This window comes from Narcine bancroftii, chromosome 1 (genome assembly GCF_036971445.1).
Source record: "Narcine bancroftii isolate sNarBan1 chromosome 1, sNarBan1.hap1, whole genome shotgun sequence".
NCBI lineage: Eukaryota > Metazoa > Chordata > Chondrichthyes > Torpediniformes > Narcinidae > Narcine > Narcine bancroftii.
The window spans coordinates 352,027,548-352,046,722 of record NC_091469.1 but is presented as its reverse complement, the minus strand read 5'-3'; the positions used below and the strand labels follow the sequence as shown (position 1 = coordinate 352,046,722).

The 19,175-nt window shown below is 43.0% G+C and overlaps 1 protein-coding gene across 8 annotated transcripts in view; it reads right to left on the bottom strand.

Annotated features, from left to right (window-relative positions):
- Positions 1–13,349: 13,349 nt before the first annotated feature.
- Positions 13,350–19,175, bottom strand: part of LOC138749384 (cadherin-20-like) — a 262,479-nt gene continuing 256,653 nt past the window's right edge. For all 8 annotated transcript variants that reach the window (XM_069910637.1, XM_069910651.1, XM_069910663.1 and 5 more), the window contains one exon: positions 13,350–15,454. In XM_069910637.1, the coding sequence (XP_069766738.1) occupies positions 14,958–15,454 (497 nt within the window). In that variant the 3' untranslated portion in view covers positions 13,350–14,957. The remainder of the gene's footprint in view (positions 15,455–19,175) is intronic.

Sequence of the window (19,175 nt, the reverse complement as noted above, 5' to 3'; positions counted from 1 at the left end):
GGAAGGGGAGGGGTTGGGGAGGGGACGGGGAGGGGATGGGGAGGGGAAGGGTCGGGGAGGGGAGGGGTCAGGGAGGGGAGGGGAGGGAAGGGGTTGGGAAGTGGTTGGGGAAGGGAGCGGAGGGGTTGGGAAGTGGTTGGGGAAGGGAGGGGAGGGGTCGGGGTGGGGAGGGGTGGGTGGGGCGGGGGGGAGGGGGAGGGGAGGGGTCGGGGAGGGGGTGGTTGGGGAGGGGGTGGTCGGGGAGGGGGTGGTCGGGGAGGGGGTGGTCGGGGAGAGGGTGGTCGGGGAGTGGGAGGGGACCGCTGAACTGAGAGTGGTCCAGACTCAAGCATCTGGGCTAATCCGAAACGAACCGTTCCTCTCTACTGTAAAATAGCGTGTAGTAGTCAGTACCGTGAAAAGCCGACCACCTATTTTTGTACCCAGCCGCCCGCCCATCGGTGCTCCCGACGCCTTGAACGCTGTCTCTCGCCCAGGCCCCAGCTGCCCGGCACTGAAGCTCCCGACGGCCTGACCGGGTATTCTCTTCTAGGCCCAGGCCGCCCGACCGCGGGCTCTCGCTCAGGCCCTCCCATCCCAAAACCTGACTCCAGACTCCCGACACTCCAGCTGCCCTCCCATCCGAGCTCCCGACCCCCTGACCTCGGCTCCATTTGCCTGCTTACCGGAGCTCACAATGCCCCGAACTTGGATTTACCACCCGCGGTCCAATGCCTCAAACCCAGTCCACCCTGCCCAGCAGAGACATCCATACCCTGAACAGCGCAGGTACTTACCGTGGTTAAAAGTAGCATGCATATACACCCAAAATGTTATCCTAGAAATTGGTCCACAAAAACTGACAATTACCCAAATCTCTACGGTAACGGAGTGTTTGGTTACAAGAAAAAACAGTATTTAACCTAGTTCTGAGTGTGGCCAGGTATCAAGTTGAATTAATTGTGTGTGTGTCTCTGACAAAGCTGGTATTTATTGCACATTCCAAATTGCCCTTGAACTGAACAGCTTACTAGACTGAGTCAGTTATGATCTGCCAAACTATTGCAAATGATTCTACAGATTGGGACATTTATGATTTTGACTTCTCAAGAAAACCCAACTGCAAAATCTTTTCAGTGCTAAATTTGATTGCCTTATTAAATCTACCTAGTTTGATGCAGTACAATTTCCAAGTTTGAATAAAATTTATTTGAAATCATTGTATTTTGGTTGTGCTAAGATTTCAGTGGGTTTTACATTTTCAATTCCAGTAAATCTCTTGATTTTCTATTTCTTGTTGCACTATTTCATGCTTATTGGAATTTTAGTAAATAACCTCTCAAAGTTAGCTTTGAGTTGCACAACATGAAGGACATGAAGCAAATTACTGGAATAAAACTGTGACTTACAGTTATTAGCTGGAGTGGAATTAGTTGGAATCTAAAGAAACTGCTAGTTTGGGTGATCAAGTGAAATGGATGGAATGAATGGAACATATTTATTCCTTCTCACTGTTTGCTCACAGGATAAGAGGTAGCTGAAATGTCTTCAGCTTATTCAACACACAAAGCTCAGTTTAGTGATCTTGGTGTGCTTCTTGACTCCCAAGCATTTTAAATTATTTTCTCTTGCAAAAATTAAATTATAATGGGTCTGGAGAAAATAAGTCATTTTGCTATGGTCTATGTTCCATTTGACAATAGATGTGTATATGTTTAACATCCAGTGTTGTTAAATGGCAATGCTAAACTGGTTTAAAATAATAGTTGATTGATTGTGCAGGGAGCTAGATTGTGGAATAATGTGGATCAATGCTTGTAACCATTAAAGACAGGAGTTTTGAGACCTAATTCATAGTGTGTGCACACATTTGTCCATTTCTGCAATGAAAGGTCAGCTGTAGGTGAAATGAGTTTTTAGTAATTGTGTATTAGTTATGGAGCATAAAAATATACAGCAGATCACTTTCTCCCAACAAAACAGTCAGGCAAGGCCTGCAATTTCAATTTTTACAACCTTTAACTGCATACTTGAGCAAAACATGAAAGGCAGTCATAATTTATCTATTTTTAATTTGCCTTTTGACATCCAAACTATTTACTCTTAATTGCAGCAATTAATATGGACAAGGACCAACATGTGGTGAAAGCTGTGATTACATTTGCAGCAAAGGTCAAAACTTGACCTTTTGATAATCTGCTTCGTGGGTGTCAAAATCCATATTTGTGTTGGACATGAGCCAAGATTCTTAGATAATTCACTAGTCTTTTTTTAACCTACTTTTTAACCAGTGCATTAAAAGAAGCATGAGGTTTCAAGGTGCTCATCCATAGAACAACACTAACGTTGGTCAAGAACTCCTTATTTCTTAGTTTCTCCATTCCATATGGAATTACAGACCTACAACAAAGAGATTGGGGTTTAACTATCCTCTTCACTAGTCTTGGATAGTAGGGTAATCACAAGGATCTTACCAGTAATGGAGAAATTGAGTTGTGAGAAAGATTGGTTTGGTTGGGAGCTGACCTTTTTTAAGCCTAAAGGGAGATTTAATTAGAGAAGACTCAGCAGAATCATCAATTAATTAGAGGATTAGATTTAAAATAGAGGTGGGGTTGAAAGAAAGTTTTATCATTCCAGAGGGTGGGTGGGAGTCTGGCATACACAGTGGAGGGTGGTTGAGGAAGAAGTCCCCAGCAGTTTTTGGAAGAACATTTGCTGTTCCATTATAACTATCTGCTGAGATGGAGGCAGGTTGGTTTCACTTTGATCGGAATGGGCATAAAGGATGAAGTGCTACTCCTCTCTTCTGTAACAGTCTGGGGTCAATATCAAACTTTGATGAAGGGCTCAAACCTGAATTGTTGGTATGTATCTTTATCTTTGCTATTTAAAGTACACTGTTGAACCTGCTGAATTTCTTTAGCATTGTATTTTTACCAAGTCATCGTCGAAGTACTCGAGATGGCAGAGGTCGACAGCATCGAGTCCACGCTGCTGAAGATCCAGCTGCGCTGGATGGATCACGTCTCCAGAATGGAGGACCATCGCCTTCCCAAGATCGTGTTATATGGCGAGCTCTCCACTGGCCACCGTGACAGAGGTGCACCAAAGAAAAGGTACAAGGACTGCCTAAAGAAATCTCTTGGTGCCTGCCACATTGACCACCGCCAGTGGGCTGATAACGCCTCAAACCGTGCATCTTGGCGCCTCACAGTTTGGCGGGCAGCAACCTCCTTTGAAGAAGACCGCAGAGCCCACCTCACTGACAAAAGGCAAAGGAGGAAAAACCCAACACCCAACCCCAACCAACCAATTTTCCCTTGCAACCGCTGCAATCGTGTCTGCCTGTCTCGCATCGGACTTGTCAGCCACAAACGAGCCTGCAGCTGACGTGGACTTTTTACCCCCTCCATAAATCTTCGTCCGCGAAGCCAAGCCAAAGAAAGAAAAGATCACTCTGTTATTTGTGAGACTTTGGAGTGGATCACTTGCTTCATTTCTTTACAATAGTCTGCTGGCCCCATGAGTTGGGGTTGAAACTTCAAAATAAAAGGCAATGATTTTAGATTTTTGGTGATTAAATCCAGGACCTCACTATGTGAGTTCCTCAGGGTATTGGTTCATTAATGTCCTTCCTTTCAATGTAATATCACAAGTAGGGAGACCCACCAAAAGTTACTAAATGTTTATCTCTGCTTGAAATTCCTCGAAACAAAAATCAAGATCTGGACATTTACTTAAAAGTGGCAGATAAAATTCAAGTCACAAAAGTGCCAGGCAATATCCATCACCAATTACAGAGAATCTAGTCACCAATTCTGAATCTAGTCACCAATTCTGGGCATTCAATGGCATTAACATCATCAATTCCCCTACTGCCATCATCCTGAGGGCTTAGCAGTGAAACATACATTTGTTTGACCATTTTTATATGTGACCAATATTAAATTTATTAATGTCCATTTGTAATAACTTGGACATTTTTACTGGATTAAAGGCATTTTCAAAATGAAGATTGTTTAATAAAAATGTCCATTGATTGTTGGTGATTGTGCATGATGTTCCTACTGTCTAACGTGGATAAACAGCTTTTGGTTAATTAGCAATATCACACCACAGGATAAATTTATTCAAGCATGTAAATGATTACTAGATGGAATTAATTAACAGGATAGCAAAGCAAGTCCAGTTAAATCATGGTAATGGCATAACTCCTATATTTAGGCTTTAATGTCTGTTACAGCATTCCATGAGCTCCTCCCCTTTCAATACTCCCAAGGGACAGTCTCCTTCATGACTCTCTGGTCAACTCTGTGATCACATTTATGCAGCTGCAGGCAACGCAACACCTTTTAAAAAAAAATCTTGTTTCCATCACCTAAGGGTTCAAGAAATGCTTTCTATGGCCGATTTGATCACCAGAACAAGGAAAAACCTCAACACATCTCTAATGATCCTCCACTGTCAGATTCCGAGGATGACATGGACTGCCTTCAGGAGAGTGAATCCAAGGAAAGCATGCTTTCCGGGCAGAGTACCGAGCTGAGTGCTGAAAACCTGTGCTGACCAACTTGCTAATGCATTAATGGATATCTTCAACATCTCATTCTGGCAGGTCATGGTATCCACCTGTTTCAAACAGGCCTCAATCATATCTGTGTCCAAGAAGAGTGTGGTAACCTGCCTAAATGACCACTGACCAAAGGCACTCATATCCACAGTGATGAGTGTTTTGAGAAGTTAGTGTTGAAGTATTTCAGCTCCTGTCTGAGTGGTGATTTGGATCCATTCTAATTTGCTTATCACATCTACACTGGATAAACCAAATGCAGATAGGGTGACCAGTTTGCAGAGCACCTGGATTTAGTCCGCAAGGGTAAAACAGAGCTTCCAATTGCCTATGACTTTAATAAAGAAGCCCAATGTAAATATGTGAAACAGTACTTTATCCTTTCTCTTGGTATATTACAGTTTTCAGGAATCAATATTAACTTCAGCAGTTTCAGATAAAACACATTTCCTGTGTATCAGTTCTGTTATAAGGCTATCTTCTTTTCTTTCTTTGGCTTGGCTTCGCGGACGAAGATTTATGGAGGGGGTAAAAAGTCCACGTCAGCTGCAGGCTCGTTTGTGGCTGACCAGTCCGATGCGGGACAGGCAGACACGATTGCAGCGGTTGCAAGGGAAAATTGGTTGGTTGGGGTTGGATGTTGGGTTTTTCCTCCTTTGCCTTTTGTCAGTGAGGTGGGCTCTGCGGTCTTCTTCAAAGGAGGCTGCTGCCCGCCAAACTGTGAGGCGCCAAGATGCACGGTTTGAGGCGTTATCAGCCCACTGGCGGTGGTCAATGTGGCAGGCACCAAGAGATTTCTTTAGGCAGTCCTTGTACATTTTCTTTGGTGCACCTCTGTCACGGTGGCCAGTGGAGAGCTCGCCATATAATACGATCTTGGGAAGGCGATGGTCCTCCATTCTGGAGACGTGACCCATCCAGCGCAGCTGGATCTTCAGCAGCGTGGACTCGATGCTGTCGACCTCTGCCATCTCGAGTACCTCGACGTTAGGGGTGTGAGCGCTCCAATGGATGTTGAGGATGGAGCGGAGACAACGCTGGTGGAAGCGTTCTAGGAGCCGTAGGTGGTGCCGGTAGAGGACCCATGATTCGGAGCCGAACAGGAGTGTGGGTATGACAACGGCTCTGTATACGCTTATCTTTGTGAGGTTTTTCAGTTGGTTGTTTTTCCAGGCTCTTTTGTGTAGTCTTCCAAAGGCGCTATTTGCCTTGGCGAGTCTGTTGTCTATCTCATTGTCGATCCTTGCATCTGATGAAATGGTGCAGCCGAGATAGGTAAACTGGTTGACCGTTTTGAGTTTTGTGTGCCCGATGGAGATGTGGGGGGGCTGGTAGTCATGATGGGGAGCTGGCTGATGGAGGACCTCAGTTTTCTTCAGGCTGACTTCCAGGCCAAACATTTTGGCAGTTTCCGCAAAGCAGGACGTCAAGCGCTGAAGAGCTGGCTCTGAATGGGCAACTAAAGCGGCATCATCTGCAAAGAGTAGTTCACGGACAAGTTTCTCTTGCGTCTTGGTGTGAGCTTGCAGGCGCCTCAGATTGAAGAGACTGCCATCCGTGCGGTACCGGATGTAAACAGCGTCTTCATTGTTGGGGTCTTTCATGGCTTGGTTCAGCATCATGCTGAAGAAGATTGAAAAGAGGGTTGGTGCGAGAACACAGCCTTGCTTCACGCCATTGTTAATGGAGAAGGGTTCAGAGAGCTCATTGCTGTATCTGACCCGACCTTGTTGGTTTTCGTGCAGTTGGATAATCATGTTGAGGAACTTTGGGGGACATCCGATGCGCTCTAGTATTTGCCAAAGCCCTTTCCTGCTCACGGTGTCGAAGGCTTTGGTGAGGTCAACAAAGGTGATGTAGAGTCCTTTGTTTTGTTCTCTGCACTTTTCTTGGAGCTGTCTGAGGGCAAAGACCATGTCAGTGGTTCCTCTGTTTGCGCGAAAGCCGCACTGTGATTCTGGGAGAATATTCTCAGCGACACTAGGTATTATTCTATTTAGTAGAATCCTAGCGAAGATTTTGCCTGCAATGGAGAGCAACGTGATTCCCCTGCATCCAACGTACCCCTACAGCCGACAAGGTTGTCATCCTGGGCGACTTCAACGCTCGTGTCGGCAAAGACTCAGAAACCTGGCCAGGAATCCTGGGCAAGCATGGCGTCGGCAAGTGCAACGACAATGGGCGCCTCCTGTTGGAGCTCTGCGCAGAACAGCGGCTTGTCATTACAAACACCCTTTTTCAGCAGAGGGACAGCCTTAAGACCACCTGGATGCATCCCCGATCCAAACACTGGCACCTCCTGGACTACATCCTGGTGCGAGAAAGTGACAAACAAGATGTGCTCCACACCAGGGTCATGCCTAGCGCGGAATGCCACACTGACCACCGGCTGGTTCGCTGCAAGCTCAACCTTCACTTCAAGCCAAAGCCCAGGAACAATAAAGCCCCCAGAAAGAGGTTCAATGTTGGAAAACTGCAGTCAGACGAAGCGAGAGGAAACTTCCAGGCAAACCTCAAAGCAAAGCTCGACGTTGCAACCCGCCTCACGGACCCGTCCCCTGAAACCCTCTGGGATCAGTTGAAGACTACCATACTGCAATCCACTGAAGAGGTACTGGGCTTCTCCTCCAGGAAAAACAAGGACTGGTTTGACGAAAACAGCCAGGAAATCCAGGAGCTGCTGGCAAAGAAGCGAGCTGCCCACCAGGCTCACCTTACAAAGCCGTCCTGTCCAGAGAAGAAACAAGCCTTCCGTCGCGCATGCAGCCATCTTCAGCGCAAACTCCGGGAGATCCAAAATGAGTGGTGGACTAGCCTCGCCAAACGAACACAGCTCAGCGCGGACATTGGCGACTTCAGGGGTTTCTACGAGGCTCTAAAGGCTGTGTACGGCCCCTCACCCCAAGTCCAAAGCCCGCTGCGCAGCTCAGACGGCAAAGTCCTCCTCAGCGACAAGATCTCCATCCTCAACCGATGGTCAGAACACTTCCAATCTCTTTTCAGTACCAACCGCTCAGTCCAAGATTCCGCCCTGCTCCAGCTCCCTCAACAGCCCCTAAGGCTAGAGCTGGATGAGGTTCCCACCCTGGATGAGACATATAAGGCAATCGAACAACTGAAAAGTGGCAAAGCAGCAGGTATGGATGGAATCCCCCCAGAAGTCTGGAAGGCTGGCGGCAAAACTCTGCATGCCAAACTGCATGAGTTTTTCAAGCTTTGTTGGGACCAAGGTAAACTGCCTCAGGATCTTCGTGATGCCACCATCATCACCCTGTACAAAAACAAAGGCGAGAAATCAGACTGCTCAAACATAAGGCTATCTATCTCTAGGACAAATGCTGGTATTCTCTCTCTGCAAACACTCTTCATGTACTTGCCATTTCCAGCATTCTTCATTTGAAATCAGGCTTTAAAACAGCATTTCACACCTTTACCAAACAATAGGCAGTCAAAATCTCTGGGTAGAAATGATCATCAATTATGATTTTTACACAGAAATAAAGGAAAAATTCTGTAAAAAAAAATGCATACTTACCTCTGGAGAGGTTGTTTACACAGCACTTTTCCAAAGTACTTTTACATTGCCTTCCTGTGTGGTGGAGTTTGCCCAGTTTCTTATGGAGTGCCTGCGGTCAATTTACACTGTAGCCACTCTGTAAAAATGTGTAGGGGTCTTGGTGGAAAAATTACAGGATGGAATTTGTGTAATAAATTCTGTCAGGACATTTTTACACTGCCAGCAGAAAATTTGTGCTTCTCAGCGGCTGTGTAAAAGTGCCTAATGTTTCAGGTTGGGACCCTTTATCGCAAATCACACTTTTACACTTCCAGCACCTTTAGCAAGCTCTTTTATTGATTTTCTTCCTCTCTCTTACAACAATCGCCAATCTATGAATAAGGTGGCTCCATAAACATTGGGATCACCTGGACAACCCAGGTCCCTGTCCCTTTTTGTCCCATCCATTCCTCTGTGAATCCTCTCTGCGACTTAAACCTCGCACTTAATCCATACGGTATTGATGTGCTGTTTTTAACGTTGACGTTAGGTAATGTCCTTTTATCCTAAATTCCCCAAACAATCCCGATCCTAAGCATCATTTCAGCAACTGAAATAAATTTTATTTATCTGACCACAAAAGCACAAAATGTTTTTTTAAATTATAAATTTGGATTAGATTGATATCAATCAGTGAGATCTATTTGGGGAATTAGACTGATTAACAATGTTAATATTATCAGAATATTGAATAGGCTTATATGTATATGCTGACAGGTGCAATATTTCCATGGCTTATATATTTTAAAATTAAATTACTTTTAGACATACAACCACCCAACTACACCCAATGTTTTGAACAATGAGAAGAAACTGGAGTACCTGGAGGAAACCCACACAGACATGAGGAGAATGTACAAACTCCTACTGACAGGGTTTGATCTCTGGTCACTGGCGCTATAACCACGACACTAACCATGGTGCACCTGCTCTTGAAATTATAGGCTGATTTAGTTGAACCTTTGTCTGGCCATGGTCTGGAATGATAATACATTCTTCTTGGCTCTATTTTATTGGGCAGAATTTAATATCAGAATACTGTTGAGGCTAAAGGAATCTCCTATACAATTATAAAACTTAATTTTCAGCATGTGCTAGTGAGCCATCTTCTGGGGAATTTAGACTGTGTTAATGAGACAATGATAATATATTTCCAAGACAGGATGTTCCCCTGTGCCTGCTGTCCTTATCTTTACAGGCAGTTGATTTTTCATGCATGGGAGGTACTATTGGATTAGTCCGGGCAAGTATTTGGAGTATGTAAATTTCAGCCCTATGAAGGATTAAAAGTTTCAGGTGGGAGATGGGATGCCAATCATCCAGGCGACTTTGTCCTGGATGGTATCAGATGGCATATTCAACAACTAGTGCACAATAATCTCTGAGCAAAGAGCAAGTCTAATGATAGCTCTGGGATGAACAGACAGTTTAATTAAACTGCCTTGGGAAAGTTTACATTATCTTATTCTGAAATTCATACTGGAGAAGTATTTTTGCATAGAGTTTACAGACATTCATTTATTAGCAGGCTAGCAGTTGGACGGTGGGGGAGTTGGTGATGGAGTCTATGAGTTTGTGTTTAATATGAGCAAGGCAGAGGAGTGCAACTCATCTACAGGGTGAACCAGCCACTGATAAACAACAGGGATTTTTTTTTTTGCATTGTCCTGAATCCATTTCAAATCTATTCATCAGATACATCACAGCCACCACTCTGAGCCACTCACAATGCCAAAGGTTTCAGCAATGTGATATCGAACAATAGTGGTAGAACTGACTCCACAGTATAGCTAATGGCTTCTGCCAGTATTCATTTACCTTCCTTCCTTCTTCCTACAAATCATTTCCCTCCTGGTACCTCTGCACATATCGACTGGCTGACATTGGTTGGATCCAACAGAAATGCTGTGTTATGGAACTGAATTTGGACAAGTTCTATGGCTTCTTCAGGCTGTGGAAACATATCCTATTTTAGGACATGCAAGGTGATGCATGGGAAAGTTATTCTGTCAGTGGTTCTTCAATTGGCATAAAAAATAGCCTCTGCTATTTGCCACTGTTCTCTTGCTGTTTTGCTTTGTTGCTTATTTATGGGTGTGATGGCGTGAGTAAGATTTATATAGCTGAGCTTTGAATGAGATCTCTTTTAGGAGTATAGAAGCCAAGAGAACAACAATAGAATAGACATGTAGAGGATTGTAATAACAGATGGGCTGCTGCCAGGGTGGATTCAGGAGCTTTAACAAATCTGTCTGTGGCCTACTGTAATTTTATAATGGGGCCCATTGTTAGCTTGAAGAAGAGCACCTCATCTTTCATCTAGGCATGTCACCGCCTTGAGGTAACTCCCTTTTCCTGTCCCCTTCTGCAGATACCATTCATTTGTAATCTTAACTAAGTTTTTCTCTCTTCACTCTCGGCTCTCCATTTCACAGCTGTTCCTTTGCGTTCTTGCTCTCTAATATCTTTGCTGTTACATTTCTTTATGTACCCTCCCTATATGCCATCACATCAGCCTAACATCAGGATGACTCCATCTATCGCTTATCTGCAAAGCAATCCTGACCTTACCCCATCAGAAATATTAACTCTATCCTATGCATCTCTACTCTTCCAATTCTTCAAATTGCAATAAATTTATTTCTCATAGCTTTCCCAGCTCTGTTAAAGGGGTCTTGATTTGAAAGACCAGCTATGCTTCTCTTCTCACAGATGCTGGTTGAATGGCTGAGTGCTTCCAGCATTTTCTGTTTTAATTTCATATTTATATGGAGCAGCACGGTTAACACAACACTATTACAGCGGCAGCATCCTGGGTTTGAATCTAGCACTGTTTGCAAGGAGTTTGGATATTCTCCCATGTCTGTGTGGGCTTTCTCCAGGTGCTCTGGTTTCTTCCCACCCTTCAAAAACGTACAGAGGATGTAGGTTAATTGGTGTGAGAGATAATGGATTAGGAAGTAAAGTTAGTATGAATAAAATAAAGAATAATAGACTAGACTAGAGGAAGTTAAGTAAATGCTGAATATAATGAATTCCGATAAGAGAGGAAGGGTTACGCAAGTACAATAGAAGAAAGGTCTTATAGTGATAGAAAGAATTAGCAGGTTCTGCATATAGAAATTAGTAAGTCCTGGGGGTTGAGAGGTGTGAATAAGGACATGGCAGATTCATGAATAAGGACAATGACATGAATGGACCCAGACAGGATACCCCATGGTCTTTCAGGTTTACAGAAACTGCAGATAGGCAGACAGAATTACCAAATGCCAAACCAATCCAGGAGGCAGAAGAATGTTAAGGGGGGGGGGGTATCTCTTCTTTCTTCTTTTTCTTTGGCTTGGCTTCGCGGATGAAGATTTATGGAGGGGTAAATGTCCACGTCAGCTGCAGGCTCGTTTGTGGCTGACAAGTCCGATGCAGGACAGGCAGACACGGTTGCAGCAGTTGCAAGGGAAAATTGGTTGGTTGGGGTTGGGTGTTGGGTTTTTCCTCCTTTGTCTTTTGTCAGTGAGGTGGGCTCTGCGGTCTTCTTCAAAGGAGGTTGCTGCCCGCCGAACTGTGAGGCGCCAAGATGCACGGTTTGAGGCGATAACAGCCTACTGGCGGTGGTCAATGTGGCAGGCACCAAGAAATTTCTTTAGGCAGTCCTTGTACCTCTTCTTTGGTGCACCTCTGTCACGGTGGCCAGTGGAGAGCTCGCCATATAACACGATCTTGGGAAGGCGATGGTCCTCCATTCTGGAGACGTGACCTACCCAGCGCAGTTGGATCTTCAGCAGCGTGGATTCGATGCTGTCGGCCTCTGCCATCTCGAGTACTTCATGTTGGAGATGAAGTCGCTCCAATGAATGCTGAGGATGGAGCGTAGACAACGCTGGTGGAAGCGTTCTAGGAGCCGTAGGTGATGCTGGTAGAGGACCCATGATTCAGAGCCGAACAGGAGTGTGGGTATGACAACGTCTCTGTATACGCTAATCTTTGTGAGGTTTTTCAGTTGGTTGTTTTTCCAGACTCTTTTGTGTAGTCTTCCAAAGGCGCTATTTGCCTTGGAGTGTCTGTTGTCTATCTTGTTGTCGATCCTTGCATCCGATGAAATGGTGCAGCCGAGATAGGTAAACTGGTTGACCGTTTTGAGTTTTGTGTGCCCGATGGAGATGTGGGGGGGCTGGTAGTCATGGTGGGGAGCTGACTGATGGAGGACCTCCGTTTTCTTCAGGCTGACTTCCAGGCCAAACATTTTGTCAGTTTCCGCAAAACAGGACGTCAAGCGCTGAAGAGCTAGCTCTGAATGGGCAACTAAAGCGGCATCGTCTGCAAAGAGTAGTTCACGGACAAGTTGCTCTGTGTCTTGGTGTGAGCTTGCAGGCGCCTCAGATTGAAGAGACTGCCATCCGTGCGGTAAACAGCGTCTTCATTGTTGAGGTCTTTCATGGCTTGTTTCAGTATCTCTACACTGAAATGAACTGTATAAAAGTTGGGTGAGCCCCAGTATGTGTGTGTTTTCCCAGGGTAAGGGGAAGCACCCAACTTTGCACTGTTGTACAATAAATGATCTTTGTTCTCAATTTTTGTCTCGAGTGAAATCTGTGAAGGTACTTCTGTTTCTCACATTGGGGTATTTGTGTGCCATGGCCTGAAGGGCTGGTTACCGTGCTTTATGTCTAAATTTAAAAGTTAATTTAATATTTTAAATTTAATATGTAGATTTCCTTGATTTGTCCCAGTGTCCTCACTCTTTCCAAGATTGCTCTGTAATTTACTCAGTTTTTTCTGATATGCTTGGCTTTGCTCCTAATTTTCCCTGGCACTCATAACTCTCCAAACTCCACTGTACTGAGCTCTCTGCTATGAATTGTGCTAAAGCTAGGTCCTGATCACCTCTGCCCCACTCCCTGGCAGCAAAGAACGAAGCTTATTGTTCTAGCTGGGTTCCAAGGGCGGAATTTACTCTTTGAAAAATTGCTTTTATATTCAGTCCTTCATTTTGTTTCCCATTAGGCTTTGGGCAGTTGATGTTGTGCAACGACAGGAATGCCAGAGAATGAATGGTAGGAATGTGTGGGTGAGATCAAGTGAGCAGGAAATTAAGTGATGGAAATGCTAGAATACTGCAATGCCCAACTGTAGGGGGATGGGTGAGTAAAAGCAATGGAGAAAGTGAACAGATCTGAATAGGACAAAAGGCTTCAACACTGAGGCGAGTATTGACTTCACAGAGAGGAGTGACAGAATCATCGATAATTTTATGACTTTTATTAAAACCACTGCTAGCGTCCCCTCAAGCAGAACATCAATATTCATTTTTTTAAGAAATTAACAAATGTACAAAAGTCTTCCATAAACAAGAAAATACACATTTTGTTGTTAAAGATGCATGTTTTTACCATTTCTTCCTTTAAATCAGAGTATTTGTTACAAGTCCAATGATCACCATACAGATAAAATATAATCAGGGATAAGTTCTGTCTCAATGCAGCAAGAGCACAATGCCAAAGGCAGCAGACCCTTATTACCAAACATCTGGTCTGCATTCTAATTCCAGGCTACTTGTCCTGGTCTTGTCACATTGCACAGATTAGTAGCCATTTTCAAAGCCAGTGGTGGTCACTATTGAAAATGCCTCCTGTATCTAGAACAGTGAAATCAATGATTCGTTTAAGCATTGCTCACCTATTTACAATTATCCAATTCCAGATAATACTTTTAACTGCATGCAGTCAGGGAAATAATGAAGTTTAATTTTTTTCACACTGAATTAAATGTAATTATGTTTGCATCTCATGTTTAAATACAACCTGTTATATTTTGAAATGTGCATTTTTAAAAAAATTGGAGTTCTCTTTGTCATTTGATTTAGCCAAGGTCTGAGGATCTTGCTTTTGGCACGTCAATGCACAAGTGTTTAACAGACATCTCCAAAGCCTATGATTCTCCACTAACAAGTCCAGTCATCCTCCTACTTGTCCTGCTTGCTGCTGAATAGTGTGGATTTGAGGGTTTGACGATGGATTGAAAGCAAGTTTTAAAAAGGAATAAGATCCAGACTTGCTTCACTTGCAGATTCCAATTTGACATGTTGGTTAGGGGTGAGAGTGAAGGCTCTCTCCCTGAAGCGACTAACTCCTTTGTGTATTCAGATTGAGAACTTGAATGTCACTGGGTTTTCAGATAGACATACACACAGCCACTTCATTATCCTGTTTGGTTCTTTCAGATATAAGGGCACTGCTTTTTTTTTAAACGTAATTAAATCAGAAAGGTAGAACTCGTGCTTGTAGCTCAACAATCCACTGAGCTACAGAATGACATTGCATGAACTTCCAAATAAAAAAAAAGCCTGCTTATGGTGTGACAGCAGCAGAGGACTGATTAATACACAAGATTCCTGCCCAGATATTTACAGTGAATTTTTCAAAATGAATAAGCAAGTCTCAAATATAGGTCAGTCTCATTCGATGTAAGAATGCATCTGTATCTGTGGTAGGGAGTGGGGGAGGGGTGATATTGGAAGCTGTAGTTGCTCAGTGTTAGAATAGATTTCAGTGTTACAGAGGCAAGACATAATGACTTTTATTCTCAAAGACTGAGATGACTCGATGTATTTTATTTTCTGTCCTTCTCTACAGGCAAATGATGACTAACATTTCAGGTTATTTCCTGTCCTTTCTATTTTGTGATCTGCATGTCTGTGCTGCCAAGGCTGCGGTTTGAGTATTTCTTGCATGGTTTGCTTGAACCTAGGTGAAACCTGAAGATTCAGTCTTCACTATGAGCTTTTTGACCAAAATGGATAGAGTTCCTTGCTGAACAGGGGTTGCCGTTGATCAACACACTCCCACTCACTGGCTACAATGAGTCCTCGGCACTCTCAGCTCCTCTGTACATGTCTGCCAGTTTCTTAAACCGAGGCCCCCACTCGGTGAGATAATCATAATTGAGGTCCGAGTCTGTCGTGGCTGACTCGAGGGAGCTTAGTGATTCTGCAACGGAGCCACTCCCCTCAAAGGCATAAGTCTGCAAAGAATCGAAAGGGGGAGCAGAGGGGTCTGTGTTGGCGTCATGCAACCTTGTTAAAATGTAGTTGTTTACGTTGTCATCACTTGCTCTGCACTGCGACACATATCTGGACAGGCTTTCAATTTCTGGCAGCATGTCCCTCCTGGATTTTGTCAAGTGAACTTGTCTAGGATTCCACAAAGCAGCAATGTCAAAGGCCTCTGTGTCCTCTTCTCCTCCGCCTTCATCGTCATATCTCACAATATTTTCATGGATGTTTTCTTCGTCGTCAACAATAAGAGATTGTTTCTTGTGTCTTCTTATTGTTAGAATAAACAATATCAGCACTGAAAGGGAAACATAACAATAGGAGCAAGTTATCTAAGCTCTTTGTATTATCTGAAAAAAGGCAATGATCAACATTAAAATTCTCACTGGATCCAAAAAGAGTGTTCAACCACAAGTATTGAGCAGGTTCTTAAGACTACCAGACCTGCACCATCAATGATGCCAATCTTACTCATGCCACTTGCCCTCACATAGTCTGTATCCTCCCATTTCCTGAATGCCTCTTAAATATTGCTATCATTATCTGCTTAAACCACCTCCCATAACAGGGTATTCCTGGCACCTACCATCTTTACCTTCCAATCTCTTCCACCACCTCCCATGTCAAGGTGTTCCTGGCACCTATCACCTTTCAATCCGGTTGTGATGCCACCATCAGGGAGTTCAAGTCATGCACCCCAAGATCCCTCTGCACATTAATCCCTTAGTTTCTGCAAGTCCTGTCATTTACTGTATACTTTCCTCTTGCGTTTGACCTCCCAAAATGTAGCATTTCATACTTGTCTGGATTAAAGAAAGGGGGTTATTTTAAATTTATGTAATAGTGGGCAACCTTCCCTTATTATATACTTAACTTGATGAGTTTAATGGTCTCCTGCTGTGTCATAATAAGTATACATTTGCAATTCTTTACAATTAAAGTTAATGGAAAAGAGAGACATTCAAGATCATTTTATATCAGCTAACATTAAATAGTGCAAAATCAGAGAAGAAATAAGTTAAATGGTCTCTGGCGATTCCGGTGCCATTGGGAAGATCAGCAAATCAATTTTGCTTTCCCAACCTATCTCCCTTGATTCTTCTAGTGTTCAAAAATTTATTGATTTCAGCTTTGAATACATTTAACAGCCAAATATCTATAGACCCCTGGGGTAGATTATGTTCATAGATTTCTGCACATCTCATCACTAATTCCACGACTCTCTTTATCTGAAATGATGAACTCTTAGTTATAGACTTCCCAGTTAGATGAAATAGCCTCCACATATTTAACAGATCAAGTCCTCATGAATATTTTAATGAAATTATTCCTCATTTTTTATGTAGGCATAGGTCAAGTGTATCCTCGACATTATGCGAAACAAGCGAAGCCCTGGCAGAGATATTTGTTTCATCATTAACCACTGATGAGGTACAAGAAGACTGAAGGGTGACTAATGTTGTCCTGTTATTTATGAAAGACTGCAAGTACAAGCCAGGGAGTTTCAGGCAGGTGAGCCTGACATCATTGGTGGGACAGTTACTGGAGATGATTCTAAAAGACAGATCTTATTTGGGGCAGTCAGGATGGCTTTATGTGTGGAGAATCATGTCACATGAATTTGATTGAAATTTATGAAAGGACAACCAAAAGGATTAACGAAGATAGGGCAATAGACGTTATTTGCATAGACTTCACCAATGCATACGGTAGTCTGGAAGGTTAGATCACATGGGGAGAAAAATTATCATTGTGTGGCAGATGTAAGTTGTGGACAAATGCCATCAAGTTGAAATACGAGACCACACCTCAGGTTTCAGCCAGAGAAGAGTAAAAGAGTAATTTATTGACGTGCTGTCAGGCTAGATATAGACAAACAACAGGTCACCTGGCATCATGACATTTGGAGTACGTACATTCGCGATGTGAATGGGTGCTGCTGAGTCACTTATGCTGTAGTGGCAAGTTGCCAGCCTGTTGTGTCTAGCTATCATGAGTTTGGAGCTATTAGTGCTGGTTCTGTCCATTCCACACCCCCCCCCACCAGCGTACTGCTACAATTGGCCCATTTCCTTTGCAATTATGAAACCAAGTCAATTGTACGATTAAAATGGAGGCTTTCAAACTTTTTCTTCCCACTCACATATTATCTTAAGCAATCCCTTACTAAACACAGAGCACTTATGGCATAGGGATTACTTAAGGTGGAATGTGAGTTTAGGGGGGCAGTTTGAAAACCACTGCTGTAAATCATATGCCATTCCCTATTGCTATATCGTTGGCTGATGTAGTGTCTTCAGTAAACAGTCTGGTAATAAGCCCAGAAGGTGGTGCTTCATTCTCAATTTCTTGTGGTTGAATAGTTTCACTAAATGTAAACGCCATGCAGCATTCTAACTATAACTGCAGATCTGCAGAAAAAAAACAAAACTGTTCTCTCATCTATGTCTAATACATGCCTATCAATGAAGGGTGGAAATCTTTGGGTATAGAAGTTCATGCAGGGTCTGACAAAAATGCATGATGTCAGTTCTTCTGGCTGTTATTTGTAGTGACTAATATTTAATTCTATTGATTACAATAGAACAAAGTATTGAGTGGTGTGAGTCAGAGTAACGAAGAATGTGGGAGCTTGGTTTGTGGATATCCAAGATCAATGGAGTTTTAAACATATCCTGCATAATAGCATAATAGTGTGCCAATATTATAATGTAATAGAAGTGAAAATCCTCAATAGACTTCTTAATCCATGATGGATAGGAATACGCCATGATCTAGTGTCTGAATTTACCACTGGTTTAATAAATAGGGAGTGTTAGGATGGAATTCACTACTATTTGATGATCCCAGAACAAACTGCAGCATATCTGATAGATTTAGAATCACAGATCACTGTAGTGCAGAAACAGGCCTTTTGGCTCATCTAGTCCTGGCTTGTCGTATAACTTGAAAAGACAGCCAATTTAAAAAAATGTAGCCCTATCTTCACAGAGTTACGTTCCACAATCTCCATTATAAAATCATTTTGGAAGGTTAGAAAAGCACAGGAAACATTCCACATTTTCCTAATTTCTATTGCCATCGGGAGAAGTCCCCAGTTTAAAAAAAAAACATATTTGGCCATACTTCCTCATCTGATATTTCTAAAAATTAAATTCTCTTTTGTGAACATCATTTTAATTCCCACTCTGAATTAGATAATGAATATAACCTGTGGTAAAATTTATTAAGAATCAAAATTGGTTGGCACATCAAGATTGAGGAACGCATTCTGTCTGGACACTCTCCTACCAGATGACACTAATATTGACTTCTCCAGTTTCCATTAAACATCTCCCCCCCAGCCTCTCTCTTTCTCTATCCCTCTTGTTTCCTTTCCTCTAGTTCTCCATCCACCTCACACTATTCAAAGAGATACTCCCTCCTGCTATCACTTCTCAGTTTATTTTCCTCTTCTACCCTCTACCTACACCCACCTATGAATTCTTACTTGTTAGCCTGAGGTTTTCCCCTGTCCCTTCCTCTCTTGCACCTAACTATTTTATTCAGATGCTTGCCTGCTTTTTTGATCATACCTTGATGACTGGCTCAGACCCGAAACTTGCTGAGTTCCTCCAGTACCTTTATATATAGGTAGTCTCCGGGTTATGAACGCCTGGGTTACAAACAACTCATACTTACGAACAAGCTGTTCCCCAACTCACACATAATGTTACCTCACGAACGCTAAATAAGAACCGTAAGGACCTGTTCTACCTTGTGTACAAATTCGGCTTATGGACAGACCCAGGTAAATGATGTTTAGATGCTTTAGATTTGGAGTAGTTCTTGTCTTGCAAGTATGAATGCAAATTTTGATTACTTCCATCAATATGGCTAGGACCAAAAAATTAGACCGGTGGTGGTCATTTAACCCCATGAGTCTTTTCTATCATTTATTGAGAAATGGGATGATTTGTGACCCAACACTGTACACTTGTCTTTGTCATCATATCCTCTAATATCTTTGGTTATCATAA